Source organism: Pungitius pungitius, chromosome 9, assembly GCF_949316345.1.
Source record: "Pungitius pungitius chromosome 9, fPunPun2.1, whole genome shotgun sequence".
In the NCBI taxonomy this organism is placed as follows: domain Eukaryota; kingdom Metazoa; phylum Chordata; class Actinopteri; order Perciformes; family Gasterosteidae; genus Pungitius; species Pungitius pungitius.
The window spans coordinates 2,467,984-2,488,006 of record NC_084908.1 but is presented as its reverse complement, the minus strand read 5'-3'; the positions used below and the strand labels follow the sequence as shown (position 1 = coordinate 2,488,006).

Below are 20,023 nucleotides of genomic sequence, written 5' to 3'. Positions count from 1 at the left end.
TTGCAACCTATGAGTAATCTTGAGTAATCTTTCAGCACCTCTGGGCCCCCCCTTCAACCCCCCCCACCCCCCTCCCCAACCCCTCCCCCACTCCCCCCCCCCCCCCCCACTTCATGAAGGGGAGCAGCCTGCCGCCCTCCAGACGTGGAGGGAAGGACACGCAGAGGCTTTCATTCACGTCGACGCGCTGAACGCACTCGCACCCCGGCGCCGGACCGAAGGAGAGCGGCTCGTTTCCCGGGAGACTGGAGGAGCTCAGCCCGCTGCAGCCAGGTGCGTGTTGCCGTAGTTACGGTTCGTCCGCGAGTCAACGGCGGCGCGCGCTCGCGGTCCTTTGTTTTGCTGGAACCGTAAAGTAACGCTGCCTCCTGAAATTATCATTCTTTTTTTTTTTTTTAGGTGTGTTTTTGTTGTGACGCCTCTCCGTGGCGCGGGGTGATGATGGACGCGTCACGTTAGCATGGCTCGCGTCGGTCGGGCGGTGCGTTTGTCGTTCATCGCGTTCTCCCCCGGTGCTCGGTGGTACCGGGCTCGGCCGACCCGGTCTCGGTCGCATGTGGTTCTGTCTTCCTAAGCTCTGTTTGGGTGCGCGTGCGTGTGTGTGTGTGCGCGCGCGTGTGTGCGTGTGTCCGCTATTGTTCCGTGGGGCTAACCGGGGCCTCGCGCAACCCCCGGCAGCATCCAGCGCGCGTGTTGTCAGAGACGAGCGGAGCAGTTGAAGCTCCACATGGGGTTAAAGAAACCCCCCCCCCCCCCTCCCTCACTCGACGCAGTTGTCCCACCTTTGGGGTCCTAGAACCGGGCCCCCAACCACCACCCGAGAAGCGGTTTCATGAACGTTGGAAGTGTTCGTATTATTTGTGGCGTGCGTGTCAAAACCCTCCCCTGGCTTTTCCTTTTTCCGTTTTTTTTTGGGGGGGGGGGGTCCCGAAATGCATTTTTGTTTACCATGTGAGATTCACTGTGAGATTGGTTGGGGGGGAGGGGGGGGGATGCTGTAACCCTCCTTAATATACCAGCAGCATCTTGACTATGAAGAAGTCATTTCTAGGTGCTCTCTAGCCACCAGAACCCCCATGTCTCCGTTCGTGTCTCCCTGCACGACGTGGACCGGGTCTCCTTCTCGAGGAGTGGACAGGGAGGCGTACACTGGGGGGGGGCCCGGCGGCGGCGGCATCGTCTGCAGGTCTCCTCCATGGAGGGCTTGTGTTTGATCATCCAGCTTTTGGCTGAGAGCCTTCGTTACATAACCACAGGCGCAGTGACTCTCTAGCTCTCGCCGGGTGGGTCCGGTGTCCGGTTGGATGTTACGCGCGCTCCACGTGATCAATATGGATTCGTTTTGTTGTTCTTGCGCCGTGACACAAATGTTTGGCGTTGAGTCGGCGAAAGCGCGCTGTTGAAGGACGAGCACACCCTGGATCCCCTGAATTGGGACACGGGCCATGTTTTAAATGCAGAACCACTTGTGATGTCAACGCTTTCATCACCTCATCCTACAGGCCCGAGCAAACCAGAACGAGAGCTGAAAATGGTCGTCCTTATTTCACTGCATCCCTGAACCTTGTAAGCAGCCCCGAGGGATCAGATTAAGGTGTTTCTACAAAACAGGAAACTGCAGGCTTTACGCAAAGGAATGTTTCCTCTTATCATGACCAGATTGTATCTTTCGGATTCCTTTTTACACATGTTCATTCACTGGGTCGCTTTAAGTTCAGTGTGCGTCCTTTTTCCGTTGTGTAAAACGTCAACATTGCCACCTTTTTTGTCTTCCTTGTGATGCCATCAGAGACATGCAGGTAGTTGACATGGCAACATTTGTGGTATGCCGCATACTGCTAAATCAAAAACTTGACTGGATGTAACATTGTTTTTTTTTTTTTTTATGGAAGCCGACCGGCATGTGAACAAGAACCGGCTCCTACCGCCTGCTGTGTCTGCTTGGGCCCGGTTGAATGGTGTGATCTGTTGTTGGATTAATGCATCTAAGGGCTGATGATCTGTGCTGTTTATTCAGCTTAGCCTGGGTTCATGAGCAACAGCTGTGAGCGGTCCAAATGGTTGTGGATGCTGGGGGGGGGGGTCAAGGGGTCAAATCTATTCTCCGCCGCGGCCCGACAGAATGTACAGATCACTCTCTGCCCCGTAAACAAGTGTTTTGGTATTTTTACAGTCACTACGAGCTAAAAATGTTGTTTAATGGGGGGGTGCTGTTAATTTCTAATTACCTTGAATTTTACTCAACGGCGGGCCGTATTTTTTGACTTTTGGTTAAATTTTCAGTGCGTTCATCTGAAATTCATCTCACCTTGCTGCTCTCTGCTTCCCCGGGCTTCAGACTCGGGCCTCTGGGGGCTGGCGCTCTCTCGCCCATTGGGACGGAGAGCCCTGGATGCTGGCGTTGCACTTTTTTTTTTTTTTTTTTTTTTTTTCGGCACTCAGCCCGTCTGGGACCGTGAAGCTGGGCTCAGCGCACTGCAATTATGTCCAGAGTAATGCCGCACTTTTAAAGACCGTTTGCCAGCTCGCTTTGGAAGCCTCCAAGGCCGCCTCCAAGACATCATTTATGTTTTTGACTCTGCATTTGGAGTTCGGCACTGGTACGGATTGCAGTGTTATATTTGCTGCTTGAGAGAGAACAAACTCTAGATGATGGGGGGGACTGATAAACAGAGAGAGTGTGTGTGTGTGTGTTTGAGAGAAACGATTAATATATATATGTAAAAAAAACAAAACACCAGCCCCATTGTGAGGAGCTGTCGTATATTTTGATGACTTGAACTATTGATCTGGCTCTGACTTGAAATAAGGGTGTGTTTGTTTGCATGTCATGATTTCACCCTCCTCCTCTTGAGGTGAAAGTCCCTGTGTGTATTCAATAATGGGTTTTGTGTATTCAGTATTGTGTGTCTGTTGGAGAGGCTGGTGTTTGTGAGGTGTGGTATCGCCGTTCAGCCGACCCGTGCCCCCACCCCCCCAAGGGGCCTGGTAACTGATCTGGCCCTCGGGCTCTGCCGCATTATATTGACTAACTGGCTGTCTGTAGCTAGTTGGTGAAGAGCCGCATGTCCCCCCCAGTATGATCTCACACTAAAGACCCCCCCCCCCAACAGAATCTCTTGCATTGGTCGATAAAGCCCCCCCCCCCCCCTCCTCTTGTTATTAGTCTGTTGATATTTGAGAGCAACAGGGAGTGGGCGATAACATGGGACAAAGGTCCTCTGCAGGATCCTCTCTCCGCCCCAATTCTTCTTTTTTCACGTATTGATTTAAAATGACGCCTCATGCATCCTCCTCCTACGATGTTCAACTTGATTTTGGTTGACGTCGGCCTCTAAAATGATTCCTTGGATTTAACTAAACTCACTGATCCTAAAAATGAGAGTACAAAAACAAGACTGACCCAAAACTGATGCTTTGTTTGAGCATTACGTGTGTACCAATCGTTCTATTATCTGAGTGCTGTGCGCGTGCAGAGGCAGACCCCCTACCCCCCCCACCCCCCCCCCCCCCGTTTATGATGAACATGTGATCGAAGGCTTGCGTCATCACCAACTCTCCCGTTCAGCCTGCAGACTAGGCCATACCCCAGGGTTGTTTGGGGGGGAACTTACCCGCCAGATTGCCCCCCCTCCCTCCCCACCCTGTCCCGTTGTATCAGTTAATCCCCCCACCACCCCCCCTTTCTCCCCGCAGCACGGTGGCCGAGGGGGTTTGTGGTGCACGGTGCAGACAATAGGGCTAGTCTCTGCCCCGCTCCCCCCCCCCCCCCCCCCCCCTCATGGCAGCCTAACGTTATCCATGCAAAATCATGCCTTGATCGGGGGGCGGCGCACGGGGTGATTGTTGTTTTTGACCAGATCTGATTACACGCACTTGCTTCCCTCCCCGGCTGATGATGACGCTCTGTTGACCCTGTCAGCCTATCGGGCGGCAGCGGGGAGGGGCCTCCAGACAGCCCCGCTTCAAACCGCCAATGGGTCGCTCCATCCGTTTAACTTGTATTACAACTTAACCACCAGCTCCTAATGACCTTATCGAGTAGTTTGGTCACTTGGCACATGTCACTGTCCCTTCATTGATTCAAATGAGCTGCAAGCGTCCCCTCCCCCACTATTAAAGTGGTTTTGGTTTTTGTTCACTTTTGCCACGTCGATTCAACATCTCGGCACTTCTTAATTCACTCATAGCTTTGCGTTGTTCAGATGCTTATCGTACCGTGTACTTTATTACTGGTGGTTTTGGGACATGAGACTGTCTTGTAGTTGTTCTCAGCTGAGACCACATTTGGTCTGATCGATGAGGGGCCTTTAACACCGCGGGGGGGGGGGGGGGCTCATGGCCGCAGACGTCACGCACTTCCTTTCACAGCAAACGGGCTCGGGGTGAAACGCTCGTCTTCTCTTCCACGCGGTCTGGTTCTTCTAAGCGATGGAGGGGGGGGGGGACATTAAGGGCTTGTGTGTTTCTTTGTCTATAGGTAACGAGGCGAGTGGAGTGCCATTCATTTGGATGGTTTTGGGCAAGGGGGGAGGGGCGGGGGGCCTCTGTAGGAGGATGGTGCACCGTCTTTAAGGCTTCAGATGTTCCTTTTAATCCTACTTTCAAGGCGTTGTACCGCTCCATGTGGGTTATTGTGAAATAAACATGCTTTAAGGGGATTTTATGTTCTTTGGTTGCATGGAATCAACTTTCATCAGGATGTTGGAACGCTTCCCCTTTTTCTTTTTTTCTGTGGCCATAAATGCTTCACTCCTGTTGTGAAAATGAGCACCAGCACCAATGTACGGCCATTAAGACGACCCTGCGTGTTTGGTGGGGGTGACGCGATGAAGTCACGTCCTCCGTGAACGTTGCCACGGCAACGGGGCGGCGCTGTAGCTAAAATGCTACGCAGGCGATTGCCTTTTGTTGTTTTTTTATATACGATGGTGTCGGGGAAGAGGGGCCCGTAATGTCTCATAGGTCCCTCCTGCAGGAGCGTTTAAGCCAGCCATCTCTACTCCATAGACGGTGTTTTAATGTCACAGCGCTGAGGGACGCGTCTCCTCACCACTCCATACCGCAGCGGCCGTCCAGTAGTGGGCTTGTTTTTGGTGAGGAATGCATCTGGTGTGTGATGATGGGCGCTGTGATGTGGACGGTTGTCCCCGTAGCTCGGCCACGCGCCGCCTCCGGTACAACCAGCCTGTGAGTCCTTTTTCAACCATTCTTCAACCTCTCTGACGAGATGACTCTACGTGTCTCTGCACTACGCCAGAGGCGGAACCCAAAACCCATGTGATCTACGTGGTAGATCAACTCAACTTTGGCTCCTTGTGTCTTATTACTTCTAAATGCCCTGTGACCTTTTCCACGAGTGCGAGGAATGTAACGCACATGTGCTCTTCACAGTAGGCCGGGCGCCGTGCCACAAGTCAATAGTCCTGTTGCTGTGTTGCACACTGAATGCAGCTGACGTTGGCTTGATGTTTATTGGTCGTTTGTAACATGGTGCAAGCGGTCTGCATCGTTTTTAGATTCCGTTGTTACCGGACAGAAGATGGGTTTTGGCCCAGAGCTTGAAGAAGTCTTCCCCTATGAAGGCTGTTTGCAAATGCATTCATTCAAACCTCACTTTATCAACCTTTTTATAACTGCTGCAGGAATGAATGAAGTAAACATTGTTTAATAAAAACGGATTTAATGAATTTAATCGTATTCGCTTTTGCAAGAAAAACATGAGACGTCTCTAACGGCAGATGGAATTCCTCCGTGTGTGTGTGTGTGTGTGTGAGCTGAACACATGGTGATTCAGCAGAAAAACCGCTACTGCCTTGTTTGGGCAGATGAGCGAATGGGGAGGCTGTGTGTGTGTAAAAGCCTGCAGCTCGGGTCGATTCACCGTCCCACTTTCAACATGAAGTTTGTTTTTCGATCTGTAATTAAATGCTGCCTCTGAAATGCAGCAAATGCGTCCGTGGAACTGTAAAATCCCACCTCTTTCATGTGTTTCCTTGTATGTAGATGAGACATTTTCACATCATGCACCCTTTCATCCTACACATTCTTTGCTCACACACTGAGACACGCATTCCCTGGACTCCCTGTGACTCTTTCGCCACCGACACGCACATTCAGCCACATGGACAGCTGCCACTGTGTGGCCCCCGAGGAGCCTCCAGCAGAGCAGGAATGTGCATGGGTGGGATGTGCCCTTGATGCCCATGCTGCTCTAGGCGTTCCCTTTCCAACAGGAATCCTCTTGGAGCAGATGCAGCACGGACGTGGCTCTTCAAGGAGGGACCACACTCGGCGGGCAATGAGCCTCCTAATGGTTTGGCTTGAGACACCTAGTAAGCTTTGGTTCAGTTGGATTCTGACGTCTCTGTACTACACTTTTATCTATCCCCAATAGTTTATATTTTCTTTAACTCTTTGTTACTTCAGGTGCATTAGACGATGGGAATGTGTCTGTTTGGTAACGGCAGAAGTCTGCGCTAAACCCACCGATGACATCAACCGTGTCAACAGCCGCTCTCATTTACCCCTTCCTCCGCCAGGCTGCACAAAGCCTCCCTCTGCCGGGCTCCCAAATCCCCCCCCCCACCCTCCCCCTCTCTGCCCCCACCGTATTAAAAATGACCCATTTTTTGCCAGGCACCACCGGAGCCTTTCTGTGTCGGGGCAGACGCCCTCCAAACAAGTCTGACAAGTGGCAGCGTTTCTAGTCGCGATCTTGCACATTGCTGCGGCCTCTTTGTCAGCCCGGAGGCCTTTTTAGTCTTTAACAGAACAATCGGGGGTTATTGAGCTGATCGGTCATATAAGGCACACTGCGACCTCCATGTGCTTTTAAAATCTCAGTGAAGTAGGATTTCGTTATGCAAATGTCGACTGACAAAGAGGATCTCATGCGTCGCGTTGAAATTCGAGAGGCTTCTTCGTAATGACAGAGAATACTTATCTTTTTAAGGCTGCTGGTGCTGCGTTCTCGTTCCATGACTCGGCAGGTTTTCAGCTAGGTGTCTAATTGTGCTTAAGTGTGTGTGTGTGTGTGTGTGGGGATCCATTCACGTCCCCTCTGCGCTGCGTCACACAGCGTCAGCTGGTTGACGATGATGCCTTGGCTCACACAGAAGGGGGTCGCCCCCATGAGGAATGTGATTTCATTCTGCTAAGCCCGTGGCATTAGTAGCTGGACTGGCAGCGCGCGTCATGGCGGCGGTTTATATTCCCCCCCCCCCCGTCTCTGCTCATTTCGATCAGGGATCAGCTTCCTCCTGCTCTAGTGAGCCGTTGGTGGCTTTTTATCGACAACCGGAGTCGAGTCGTCGCCTCCAAAAAGGGAATGTTGACTTGATAGTGAGCAAACGTGCCGACCCAGCCGCATTAGAAACGGTGGATGCACCAAATCTGGGTTACACAATTTGCTAATGGCTTCCAAACCGTCCCATTGTTTAGATGAGGTGGTGGTGATGGATTTGATTTGCGCGGCACATTACCCAATTGATCTTCTCCAAAGGAAGGCACCATTGAAACTCTGTTGGCCCGAGACGCCACTCGGCTTCCTTTCTGCGTGAGATTTGTTGCCACGGAGACCACGGTGGGTCGACAACAGATGGCAGCAGGAGGGGTAAAACTGTTTTAAAGGCGTCCAGGTTGTTGTATCTTTTCCATGGCTAAACCAAAGGATAGGGCTTAATTATTTTATACGGCAGATAAGCATACTTTTTTTTTTTCCCCCGCTTGAATGTGGACTGGTGGGTTCGGCGGGTTATCGGCACTCAACCCGCCGAACAAGTTCTTTTCAAAATTGTCAACATGGGTTCCTTTCAGCTGTCTTTTGCTTGACAAAGCAGCATTGTTGTGGCTTCGCTCAGCCGGAGTACTTTGGCACCGCAGGGATCTCTTTACCTGAGCGGCAAAAGCACCAACCTTTTTTGGGAATGCGGGGGGGAGGGAGGGAAAGAGTATTGTGTTACCTGCTGAGGTTAATGTGTAACTGATGAGGAAGCCATTCTTCTTGACCTTTGGACGAGAAGAGGAGGTGCTGCTGCTTCTTTAAGAGGCTTCGGTCAGAAATGCCTGTTGGGAATGGGTCAGTTGGTCAATCAGAACACTTGAACGGTCCAGATCGAAGCAGCGAGGTTGTATAAATGCAGCGGAACATTTTGCTCATTGGTCCTTTTTATTTTTTTAGTTGTCTGCTTAATGGCTTCATCATAAATCGCGTACGCCCATGACCTTATTGGAGAGGCAGGAGGCTGCTCTCTTTCTGAGTCACTGCCCTGGATTTCTCATTATCATTACTCATGCCTTACCAGCCAAGTAAGGAAGAACGTACTATTCGTTAACCTGATTTTTGCTCCACTACTTGGTCCATATCCCCTCACACACATTCGCATCTCCCCAAACTTACCACAGCTTCTGCTCCTCGAGTCATTTCTATTGTTTGCATTTGAATGAGTTCACATGCTACGATGCATTTTTAACCATTGTAGTTCTCTTAGCTTGGCAGAGCGGTCGCTGAGGTTTAGAAAACAGATTTGTTGGCATCTCTCACTGCTAACTTCCTGTTTTTCAGTCTCCCCCCAAATCCCTTGCAGGCCCCTTTCCATGAATGGCATTTCCTTTGGCAGTGACATTTAAATCTTCTGGCTTCAGGAGCAGTGAAACATGTTTTTTTTGTGGAGGTGTGCGCAGTAAAAGCTGACGTTAATAACCTTGTGACAAATATGTGTTGTTCCGCTACAGAGACTCTGCGTGTTGAGAGGGAGTCGCTCACCAGGACGAGTGTGAGCCCCTGGACCTCGTGAGCCAAGAGCAGCCGCAGCAGCAGCGTCGACGCCTGCACCTTTTCTCTTTTTATACAGGAGGAGGGAATGAAACCGGATGGGGATACCATGGAAACCACTGAGCCCACCGACGCCGCAGCCGTAGCAGAGCCCTCCTCGTCGCAGGGCGCCATCGCCACAGAGCAAGCGCCGTCGCAGCCCGAGGAAGCTGCGACTGACGCCGCTCCGAAGGCCAATGGCAAGCCGGCGGGGGCCGGCCCCAAATCCGCTGCCACCAAAACGCAGCCCGCGGCCAAGTCTGCCGGGGCATCCGGATCCCGACCAGGTACCGCCTCGCTGCGGGCGGTGAAACCCTTCGCCCCCCCCCCCGCAGCCGCACTCAAGAAAACGGCCGCTACGGCCAAAGTGGCGCCCGCCGCGGGGGTCGTACCTAAAAGGCCGGCGGGTGGAGTGGCCGCCGCCTCGTCCACGGTCAAGAACCAGTCGAGGGGGCCTGACAAGAGGCCCTTTGGACCGGCCAGGGCTGCTGCTGCTGCTGCTGCTGCTGCTGCTCCCGCCACTGCAACAAATGGCAGCAGACCAACAGCGAACGGCATTCCTAAGAGGAGACCGGGGGCCGAGGCCGTTAATGTCGCTAGAGCCAAAGCCGCCGGTAAGTCTGGACGTGGAGGAGCAGCACTGAATTGAGATGAATCCTTTTTTTAATTTTTATTCATGATGATGCTGTCTGACATGTTGTTCTTATGCAGCACTTATTTACGCTACGTTTGTTTCAATGCACTCTCATTTTCATGTTCTTCTTTTTCTTCGATTTCTATTTTGTTTGTAGTTCCTGCCAGCAGAGCGGGGCCGTCCGCCGCCCCCCCCAAAGCCGCCACATCGGCCGCCTCTAAAGCTCCTGTTGTCAGCGTTTCAAAGACGGCCAGGTATGCATGTCGATCTCACCGGGCGGAACCAATGGTTCACAATCCAATCGAGTTCTAGGAGTTATTTGTGTGGGATTGTAAGTGTTAAATCCTCCTTACAAACTGGAAGAGGGGTGACTTGCTTTATCTTGATGGACTCGAAAGAAGTCCATTGTTGTCTCTCTTTTGAGGTCTGATTTTTCTGCTTGAATGTGAGTCATGTTGGCCGGAATATCCTGAGACAGAGCGGCCTTAACAGAGGCAGCGATACTGAAGAACTACCGCTTTGTTCCAGAACCCCCCCTCCCCCCCCCCGGGGTCACAGTCACTCTCACTGAGCTGGTGGTTTGGGTGAACTGCTCTCAAATGATCATTTTGTTGTTTGCAGGGGTGCATAATTGACCCAGAGTGATTTACCCCCATTTCAACCAGGATGCTTTTATTTATTTGTATACTTTAGGATATCCAGATAAAATGTGTTATATTTGGCCAAACATAATAAGAGGAAGTTGACCAACTGATCACTTTTAATTGAAGTGATCAGAAAGGGTGTTGGATCTAGACTCCACCATTTCAGCCTCATTCTGCAGGAAGTAGTGCTCTGCACTTTGGCCTGATCACATTATCTCCACTTGTACTTCCCCTCTTGATTGTTTGTTAAATAACGGAGCAATGCGCTGCGTCATTCGGTCCTCTGAAGCAGCGAGTTATTGGATACGCTCGGTGCTATAAGAAAAATATGCAGCAATTTCCACTTCTCCCTCACTTGTAAATGTGGAAGTCCCAAATGACCATTTTGCTATGGGAACACTCTGCGAGCGGAAGCAAACAGTGATTTGGCTTTTCCTTATTAATTGACCTTTTTCTGGTCTCAAAGAGACAAGCGAGGACAGAGGCTGAAGAACTGCAGCAGGTGTCTTTACCTGTTGCGTTTCATGTCGGTGGCGTAATGAATCCTCTCATGATTCTCTCGGCTGAAGCAGGGGCTTGCATTAATCATTGTGGCATCAAACGGTAACGTTGTGAACGTAATAATATAAACCTTTTAAATGTAGAGACCCTCCCATTGATGGCCGTAGGGAGGAATAAGAGCACTTTGGAGAAATGACTGACTTGAGCCTTGTTTGCCTTCAGCACCTGTGAAATGTGATTTATGCCTGGGTAGGGGGGGGGATCAGATAAAAACATCTGGATTTGCATGGTGGTCAATGTGGACTGGGGCTTTGCTGTCCTGTCCTGCAAATGATGGGTTATGGTGCACTTACTGAGCAATCCGTCCATGTCTCCCCCCTCTTCTGCCTTCTGTTTATGTACAGTGCCCCGGCATTTGGCCCGGATCGCCTCAAGCCCGCCTCAATCTGTCCCCATGTTTCTGACTCATTCATTATTTAGCTGCATACAGGGACTGTAACATTCTGAGTGTGGTGCTGTAACACGAGATGAGACCTTTAAAGTGTGCCCGCTAATGGACAGAACCGCTGGTGCTAGGAGTGCTTTGTGGTCCCTCGGACATAGAACGAAAGCACTTTCACCGCGTCTGTTTCTCGTCTCCTTCCGCCTTGTCCCGTTCCATCTAAAGCTGTCACCTCTCCCTTACTTTCCTGCTAGGATGGTAATCCTAGCAGGAAAGGCCCGCGGTGTCCGTCACAGTGACAGCGGGTCGGGTGCCCTGATGCCTCGTGAGCCAGTGGCCGTGCTGTAGCTGGGTCTCAACCTCCCACCGAGCCGCCACTCGGTGTCGTCAAGGAGACGACTGTAGTCCCACACGGACCCGAGGAATGTGCGCTCCTCTCCGGGAAGGAGTAAAGCGGCTGGTTTTGGACGGCCTACAAGCCAAACAAGGTATTGTTAGGCTGCTCCATTTCCATTAGTTGTCTTGGAAAGGGGGGGGGGGGGGGGGGCTTGTGTGGAGGAGAGAGACATGTGAACTTGGTCTGCATTTGCTGGGATCATTTTTCGCCTTCCGGCGAAGCCCTCCTTTCTATTTGGACTGGATTGAACTAGAATACTTAAATCTACAGGAGCGGGAAGGCTAAAAGAGTTTTTTTTTTTTTTGGAGGAACCAGAGAAAAGAGACACTGGTAATGGATGGAGTGGGTGTGGCGTCCCATGAAACAAGGAGTGCATCAGTGACTTGTCCCTATGCTGACTTATTTTTTTTTGTCTTCAGAGGACAAGGTTGTGGACATTCTGTAAATGGCTGTGCAGTGCCTCTAGTCCTCCTTTTTGGTCCGATTTGTATCACTTTTCAACCCTCTGCTCAAAAGTTCAAACCTATTAAGACCCCTTGCTTTGTGTTTCCTTGTTTGTTTTCTGCTCCTCCTCATTACCCAGCATTCACTCTGGGCCCAGTTCACTGTAGCGTCTGACATACTTTCGCGTTCCAATATCCTGTCCAGTATCCGTGTCTGTGGCTTTGTCCGTGACTGTTTGTAGCTGTAATGATATAGACTGCTGAGGCAATCGTAGGACGGACAATATAAATCCTTGGACTACGTCACAAAAGGTTGTAAAACATCTGCGCTCAAAGGACCATAATAAATATTCTGGGTCATGTCCCCTCACCACACGCTGTGGCGCTTAAGCTCGTGCAGGTTTATTTATTTTTAGCCAGGCGGCCAGTCTCTATTCTGTAATTCCGAGCTGTGTTTGGTCTCAATATCAGGGATGGTGAGATGTAGAATTTGATTTAGTCTATTGAATGGTTTATAACGGGTCTTTTGTGTAGGCCTTTAAATGCATGTCGAGGCCCACATTATTTCACATTTGGCTCTTTGCTGACAAAGTATTTGGGCTTAAAAATTCCGCTTCTGAGCTGACTGGACAGGTTCTGTTTGTCTTGTCCTTCTCCAGGCCTGCTCCGGGCCCCTCGACATCTCGAGCTGCGTTCACATACAGGGCGACCGCGTCCACGGTCAAGAGCTCCGCTGCTGCGACTGCCAAAACCGCTGCCCCCAGGGTCACCGCAGCGCCCTCTACAGGCAGGACCGCAGCGGCACAGCCGCCTAGAACAGCTGCTGCAAAGAGAGGTGGGGGACCTCAACTGTGTGTAATAATAACATAGCACTTTAAGATCTAAAATGTCCCCAATAAAGCAGAGGGAAGTTTCACTTGTCAGCAATGGAATTCGGTGAACTGACATTCTGTGTTCTTTCCTTCCACAGATGTCAGTCGACCAACGTCTGCTGTGGCGAAGAAACCCGCCGCTACCACAAAGAAACCTGAGCCATCTAAACCCACAGCCACCCTGAAGCTCAACCCCGCCTCCAAGAGCGCCGCCCTAGAGAAAGAGGCAGACCCCAAAATGATGCCGTCCAAAGCATCGCAACCTCCTTTCACAAAGAAAGCCGCCGCGCCCTTTTGGGGCAAAGATCGCAACAGGCTTCCCCTTGGTCAAACCCCGCCTGCCTCTCCAGCCAGCAAACCAGCGCACAGCAGCACCACCAAGGGGAAATGTAGTAGTAAACCCATGCAAGCGGTCCCGCCTTTCACCGCGACAAAGAACCCGGGGGTTTCGAATACTACCAAACATGCTGTAGAAGCCCAGAGAGCCAGCCGAGGGACTGTGGCAGCCGGCCGAGGGACTGCGGCAGCCGCAGCCGCTGTGCTGGCAGCACCACAAACGGAGGCCACAGAGCCCCTCCCACAGGCGTCATCACCACGCGCTGCCCCTGCGCCGGAGGACGACCACCTTCCCTCAGGATTGGACCAGGACGCCTCCCCAGAGGCGGTACCTCTGGAGCCCGCTCAGAGTCGGGGTGCGTCTTCCTCTCCTCCTCGAAGCCCCGTCAGGACGACGTCGCCACAGGCCTCACCTCCTCTCCTGGAGCAGCTGGAGAGCAACGCTGACTCGCCAACGACGCGGCAGGGGACCCGTGTCCCAGTTGAGCCGGCGCCAGCGCCAGCGGCCTGTCCTCCATGTCCATCTGCGGAGGCCGCTTACCTAAACCAAACCCCGTCCACATCCGAGGTGGCGGCAGCGAATGCCATCACTGTGACGGTTCCTCACACCAATCTAAATGAGGACAACGATGAAGAGGAGAGGGAAGGCAGCCAGCTGGTGTCTGTGTCGGAGATGAGCGGAACCACGCAGCCCACGGAGGATTCTCGCCCCGACTCTGCGGGTCCAGTGGGGGGGTCCCACTGGAGGGCGGGCGGAGCCCTGCTCTCCGAGCTGGACTCCGAGGACGTAAGCGGCAGCCAGCAGGGCGCGTCGGAGCTCAGTGCCCCCGGCGTCCTGGAGGGCACGGAGAGCATGGACGACCTGGGAGACGGCAGCCTCAAGGGGGCCATCGACATGGAGGGGGCCTCTGCAGGCTCGCCGGACTTCGAGAAGGTCCCGGACATACCGGCAAACGACTTCGACGAGGACGACGAGGAAGGCGATCGGGTGTGCGACATGGACGTGGGCTCAGAGCGGGCAGACAGACCTCAGAGACTCAGGCAGGACAACAACGTCGATGGGGAGGAGGGTGACGTCGAGGAGGCGCAGCAGCAGGAGGATGATGATGATGATGATGAAGATGTGGAGATGGCCAGTGAGGGGGTGACGGAGAGCGGGCTGGAGAGCTACGGTAACGCGGATGAGGACGACTTTGCTGAGGACGAAAGGCTCGACAACTTGAACAGAGTGGGCGACCCCCCGGCCCCCCCGCTGCCGCCCTCCGCCCCGGCTGCTCAGTGGCACCAACCGAACCCCTTCGCTGACCCCTGGGCGGAACCCCTCCGGCCTCTGCAGGGTCTGGAGAACTCCCCCCAGCCCGCACCGCTGGCAGGAGCGGCGGCGAGCCCCTCGGGGGCCGCCTGGCAAGCCGACCCGGAGACCCCAACTCGGGCCCAGGTCTGGCCCGACCGCGGCTCGGATCCTTTGGGCCCCGAAAACCCAGGAGTTCCCCATCGCGTCGTCAAGGAGCGGCCCCAGAGTGCAGAGGCGGGTGAGTCGGGCCCCGCCCCGTCGCGAGCCCTGGCGCCCGGCGCGTCTCTGTCCAGCACGCTGAGCAGCGACACCAGCACGCCCGAGGAGCTCTGCGACAGCAACGGGGACGGGGGGCCGCAGCCGCACCGGGAGGAAGCCGAAGCCGAGGCCCGGCCCCCGTCCGCCGACGTGGTTCGGGCTGGCCCCGCCTCCAACACGTCCTCCACCTCGGTGACGGAAGACGAGGCGAGCGACACGGAGGGGGAGGCTCTGCTGGACGACTCCTTGGAGAGCCCGGCGGCCGCCCACGCCACCTTTGAGTGCCAGCCGCCGGCCCAGCGCTGCCTGTCCACCGTGGAGGAGGCGGCGGAGGGCGCGGAGGGCGCGGCGGGCTTCGACACCACCCCGCCGTCGGCGACGTCGCTGGCGTCCTGCGGCTTCGACACCATGACCACGGCCTCCAACTCCAACGCGCAGTCCACGGGGGAGAGCTGCGTCAAGAGCCCGGGCATCTTCTCCCTGGAGGAGCTGTCCGATGAGACCAAGGAGTCCTGTCCCATCCCCTCGCCGCCGCCGCCGAGCGTCGCCGAGCACAACTACATCGATTGCGGAACGCAGCAGGAGGCGGAGTCCGCCGAGAGCTTCAGGGAGGAGGTGCCGCGGCCCGAGGAAGCCCCGAGCACTTTGCAGCCGCCAGAGGAGAGCCCCGACGACGCCCAGCCTCCCTACTATTCTATCTGCGAAAAGACTGAGAACTCTTTTGCAGGTAATGTATAGTTATCCCCCCCCACCCCACCCCACCTCTCGCGGGCCCCGCCCACAATATCTCACTGTTGTAGCTCTTGTCGTAAGCTGCAGAAACAACAACAACAACAACAACAACAAAGCAAAAAGGGGAAGTAACATAAAGAGAAGAGCAGTGGCCTTTCCCCCTGATATAACCCTTCCCTGATGAGTATATGGCTTAAATTCCTGTATGTGCAATAGCTGCTACTTACTCTGCCTGCTTTGACTCGACACGTGATCATGTGGTTGTGAATATTGGCATGGATTGGACTGTTGGTTTACGGCTCTTACTTAAAGCGGGAAAACGAGAGAATTTGAACGTGGAACGATGTGATAACATATTTTTCATGTGCATTCATTTTTTATTTTATTTTTTACTGAACAAAACGGCGAAGCGGTGATGCGTTTTGAGTGTATATTCCTGCTCTGATTCTGCGACTGTATCTTCCATAAGCCCGATCACTCCTCATCTCTTGCACTTTAAATTGTACCCCAGCTCTTTCTTTCCTTCCTCCGTGTTTACGCATCTTTTGGATTGATGAACTTTAAATAAAGACTAGATTTTTACCATGATGTACTCTCTCTCTCCCCGTAGAGTTTCTTTGAAGTGGGCCTTTGGGGATAATTTATGTTGTGTGGATCGTAATCCATTCATTTCATGGTCTGACACACTTCCACACGTTCACCAGCGGCTCCACAGCAACCCTCTTTAAGCACATGCTTTAACTTGCAAAACACTGCACACATATTGAGGTGAGTGGAACTGGAGGCTTCCCCCAAAGACTTCCCCGGTCTGAACTTAAAACGACTGGAAAGGATCCGCCACGAGTCCATCAACAGCGCCAGAACTTCTCATCAACGGGTGAAGTTCTACGTCTCGTCGTCCAGAAGAAGTCAGACCTGCTCAGTTAATTCTCCTCCTGTTCACTCTGGGTGTGTTCCTGTATGTTAGCTCTTTTCCACTATTTTTTTTCTTGCTGCACTGTATTAATGTTAACTTATGCTTATGCATGTCACACTGGTGCGCACACACACACACACTTTGAATTTGATGACATTTGGACTTTGGATCGGTGTGTAGAGGGTCAATGGGATTTCCTGGCTTGAGGACTCTGCATTGATTTTAATGGGATTCTTTCTAAAGCCAAGCCATTTAATTTCTTTTTGTGATGCTGGATGTCTTTAAATGCATGACGAGCTTCTGCATGACTAACTATAAACCCCATTCACGGGTGGAGACATGATGGAGACATGATGCACTTTTTTTTTTTTTTTTCAGTGGTTGTTCACATCTCACCATAGTTGATGGTGGTTGCATATACAGGAATTTGTTTTTGGTGCACAGATTTTTCTCGGTGTCTTTATTGCATTGTAACAAGATTACATGTTCAAACGATGTCTCACTGTCACTTGGTTTCAAATGGTTCACAATACAAAAAGGAAAAAAACACTAAACTGCTGTTCAGTTTGTAGACTACTGACGGACCTTTTGGGATAGACTTCACAATGCTCCCACTATTCCTTTAGACCCCCCCCCCCCCCCCCCCCACAGCCCCTTTCTTTTCCTACACCCTCCTGCCTGTACTCACACTGCACTGCTGTCACTGTCCTGCTGCTTGTGATCCGTTTTTATTCCTCCTTGTTTTATTCTCACTGCTGTCGCGCTATAGTAATCTTCCCTCTCGCACACAGGCTTTGCCGGATTGCCCCACCCTCACCGCCGCGAGCACTCGGCTCACCCCAGAAGCTACGGCGACGCCGCCGCCGCCGCCGCCTCCGCCGCCTCCGCCCTCGCCACGCCCAGGCTGACCTGTGCCGACCTCCCACCCAGGAGCCCCGGGCAGCAGGCGCTGAGCCCCCAGCTCCGCCGGCTGGAGCAGCACCAGCGGCAGCTGTTGGAGATGCAGCAACGCAGGGACCAGCAGAGCAGGCCTCTGGAGGAGGCCGAGCAGGAGAGGAGGAGGCGGGAGGAGGAGGAGACCAGGAGGAAGAAGCAGGAGGCCGAGGAGGAGATCAAGAGGAATGAGGAGGCGCTGGCGAGGAGGACTCGGGAGGACTCCAGGAAAGAGGAGGAGCTGCAGGAGCGGCAGCAGATCATGCAGTGGCACCAGGAGCTGCAGCAGTCCAACCAAGGTCAGACGGCGCCGCTGTCCCCCTCCTCGGGCCTCTGCACCATCTACGAGGCCCTGGAGGCGAGCGACGACGAAGAGGAGGGTGAAGGAGAGGCGATAAGCGAAGGCCCCCTCACCAACGGGGGGACACCGGAGACAGGGGGCCGCCGAGACGCTTCGCTGTCCACCCACCGCTCTACTCCTCCTCCTCCTCCTCCCCCCGACTCCCCTCTGACGTCCAGCGACCCCTCCCAGGACGGGGACAGCTCCTCCCCCCCCGAGTCGCCGGAGCGCCCCGCCCCGCAGGAGCTGGACTGGGGGAAGAACGTGGACATCGTCCAGCAGCTGATCAACCAGACCCTGCTGCTCAACCGAGACGGCTGCTCGTCCCTGCTGGTGCTGCCGGGGGGGGCCGGGGGCACGCTGAGCCCCCTGGAGAGCAGCCTGTGGCCCAGCCTGCTGCCGCCGCTCACGCCCCCCTCCGCCACGGTCACCGCCGTCAGCAGCTTCTCCCCAGAGGCCACCGGGAGCTCCCCGCAGGGGGAGTGGACGGTGGTGGAGCTGGAGACGCATCACTGAGGGGACGGGGAGGGGGGGGTGCAAAGAAGAAGTCACATCCACTGTGTGTTATTCTCAGGAGAACCGCTGTACGGGGGGGTTGAAGGGCTGGACTAAAGTCACCAATGGGATCAAAAAGGTGAACAATGCATTCAGTTTGTGTGTTGCTCTGCAGGGAGACCCATAAAGTGGTGTTTTTAGAATACTGGTTCCCAAGAAATGAGTTTGGGTTTCAAGCTTTATGTTAATATTTACTTTTTTTTTTTTGTCTTTTCAAACTACTGAATTATTCCAAACTACTGAATATGTTTGATTTATTCAAATGGCGCAACCTGCGGTCCGGTCCCAACCTGCATTTGACACTGAGCCTTGCGTTTAGGGGGTCCAGTGTTTGGGGATATCGATGGGGAGGACGCTTGGTGGCGCTGCGCCTCAATGGGTTTGATTCTGGACCCTTGATGGTCGATGCAGTCGTGCATAACGCTGCCTGAGAGTCTGCGCTCGGGGGGGGGTGGGCCAGGAAACGACTCTACTGGTGAAGAACTTTAGCGTCATCTCTGCCACAGACACACAAATTTGACACAACACTACATGCTACATTTTAAACACACATTCAGTTGAACACACACACAGAAGGTGCCAAATGGGCGCAATCAATTGAAGATAAAGTGACTTTTCTTTCTACTGTTCTCATACTCATCATTGTGTTTTTACAATGACGATGCACTGCAGATGTCTCGCTACTGAAAAAGCGACGGAAGCTTCTGGGATTGCACTTAATCCTATTTTAGTCTTAATTTCATACCGATTCAGACGAGGTGATGTACTCTGTTTAGCTCCAACGCATTTACAAACTGAGGTCTCTGAAAAGTCTTCGTAGGGACTAGGAGGACGTTCTTTGGCCACGTAATGACGTTTCAGGAATCGGGCCCCCCGTGTGTGTGTGTGTGTGTGTGTGTGTGTGTGTGTGTGTGTGTGTCGGCTGGTTTAAAGGGAAACATTTCACTGCTCCTGAATGCATCCTGAAGGCCCGCTACACTTGAGCAGCAGGCTTCATTGTGAGAGCCGAGGGGCTCCACATCAGGCCCTTGTTGGGGGGGGGGTTCTCAGTGTGTGTGTGTGTGTGTGTGTGTGTGTGTGTGTGTGTGTGTGTATTGTAAGCGGTCTCGTCCGTGCCGTGTCGACGTCGTGCCGGGTACTGTGCATGTTCCGTTTGGTCCCTCTGCGCCGTGGAGCCTCGCTATGACCTCACAAGTTCAAAGGTGGCGGCGTTCTCAGGTTACCAGTGTGGAACGGTAGGAATACGCATTCAGTGCTTCACCCTAATTGGAGCTCCGCCCACTAATCCCTGCTCACTTATTGAGGCGACAGGCATTAAGGCTATAGGCTATCTGCCCCCTTTTTTTTTTTTTGTTAGGAAGCTGGACTTTTTAAATGTGCTTTCTTAAACCTGTCTGACGTTATTGTAAGCATTTGTGCGTGCATGGCGTAAAGACTGTTCACTGTAATGGAAGGGAAACTCCACTTTGTACGTTAGAGACGTATAAGTATAGCAGCTCTGTAAGAGTCATAGATTTTATATGAATGAAGGATGTTGGTTGTAAATGTTAGATTTGACCCCTGTTGTTACGGTCTTCATTTTAGATGAAAATGAGCTGATGACGTGGTCCAACTGAAGCAGGAGTGAACATTCTTCACTTGTTACCTCGACTCAAAGATATGAAATCTCACAATTTTAAAGATTAATTTATTGTGAACTAAAGTGAGGCTTCTTGAGCAAATGGAAAAGTCTTCATGAAACTTGAAGTAAATGGCGCATTGCTTGAGGAGCCTAAAATCATGGCAGCTTGTTTTAAATTGTGATGTTTTCTGCATTTCCTCTAAACGACAAGTCTGATTGCATTGAAATAATTACAATGTGTCCTGTAAATAAAGTGTTTCTTTTTTTTAATAAGGTTTCTGGACTTCTTT

At 52.8% G+C, this 20,023-nt stretch overlaps 1 protein-coding gene across 3 annotated transcripts; it reads left to right on the top strand.

Moving 5' to 3' along the window:
- Window positions 1–115: 115 nt before the first annotated feature.
- Window positions 116–19,791, top strand: prr36a (proline rich 36a). 3 transcript variants are annotated; one of them, XM_037472472.2, is made up of 6 exons: window positions 116–273; window positions 8,737–9,429; window positions 9,607–9,703; window positions 12,536–12,711; window positions 12,847–15,363; window positions 17,076–19,791. In XM_037472472.2, the coding sequence occupies exons 2-6, from the start codon at window positions 8,865–8,867 to the stop codon at window positions 18,071–18,073; spliced, it is 4,353 nt and encodes a 1,450-aa protein (XP_037328369.2). In that variant the 5' UTR covers window positions 116–273; window positions 8,737–8,864; the 3' UTR covers window positions 18,074–19,791. The 3 variants fall into 3 exon arrangements, with proteins under 3 accessions (XP_037328369.2, XP_037328371.2, XP_037328370.2); XM_037472474.2 differs by having other exon boundaries at window positions 255–355; XM_037472473.2 differs by lacking the exon at window positions 116–273 and adding an exon at window positions 2,537–2,600.
- Window positions 19,792–20,023: the final 232 nt, after the last annotated feature.

Excerpts from the sequence above, each read along its gene's own strand:
- prr36a (XM_037472472.2), top strand. The coding sequence starts at position 8,865 with ATGAAACCGGATGGGGATACCATGGAAACCACTGAGCCCACCGACGCC. Across the intron at positions 12,712-12,846 it reads AACAGCTGCTGCAAAGAGAG|ATGTCAGTCGACCAACGTCT; the intron begins GTGGGGGACCTC and ends TTCCTTCCACAG. Across the intron at positions 15,364-17,075 it reads GACTGAGAACTCTTTTGCAG|GCTTTGCCGGATTGCCCCAC; the intron begins GTAATGTATAGT and ends TCTCGCACACAG.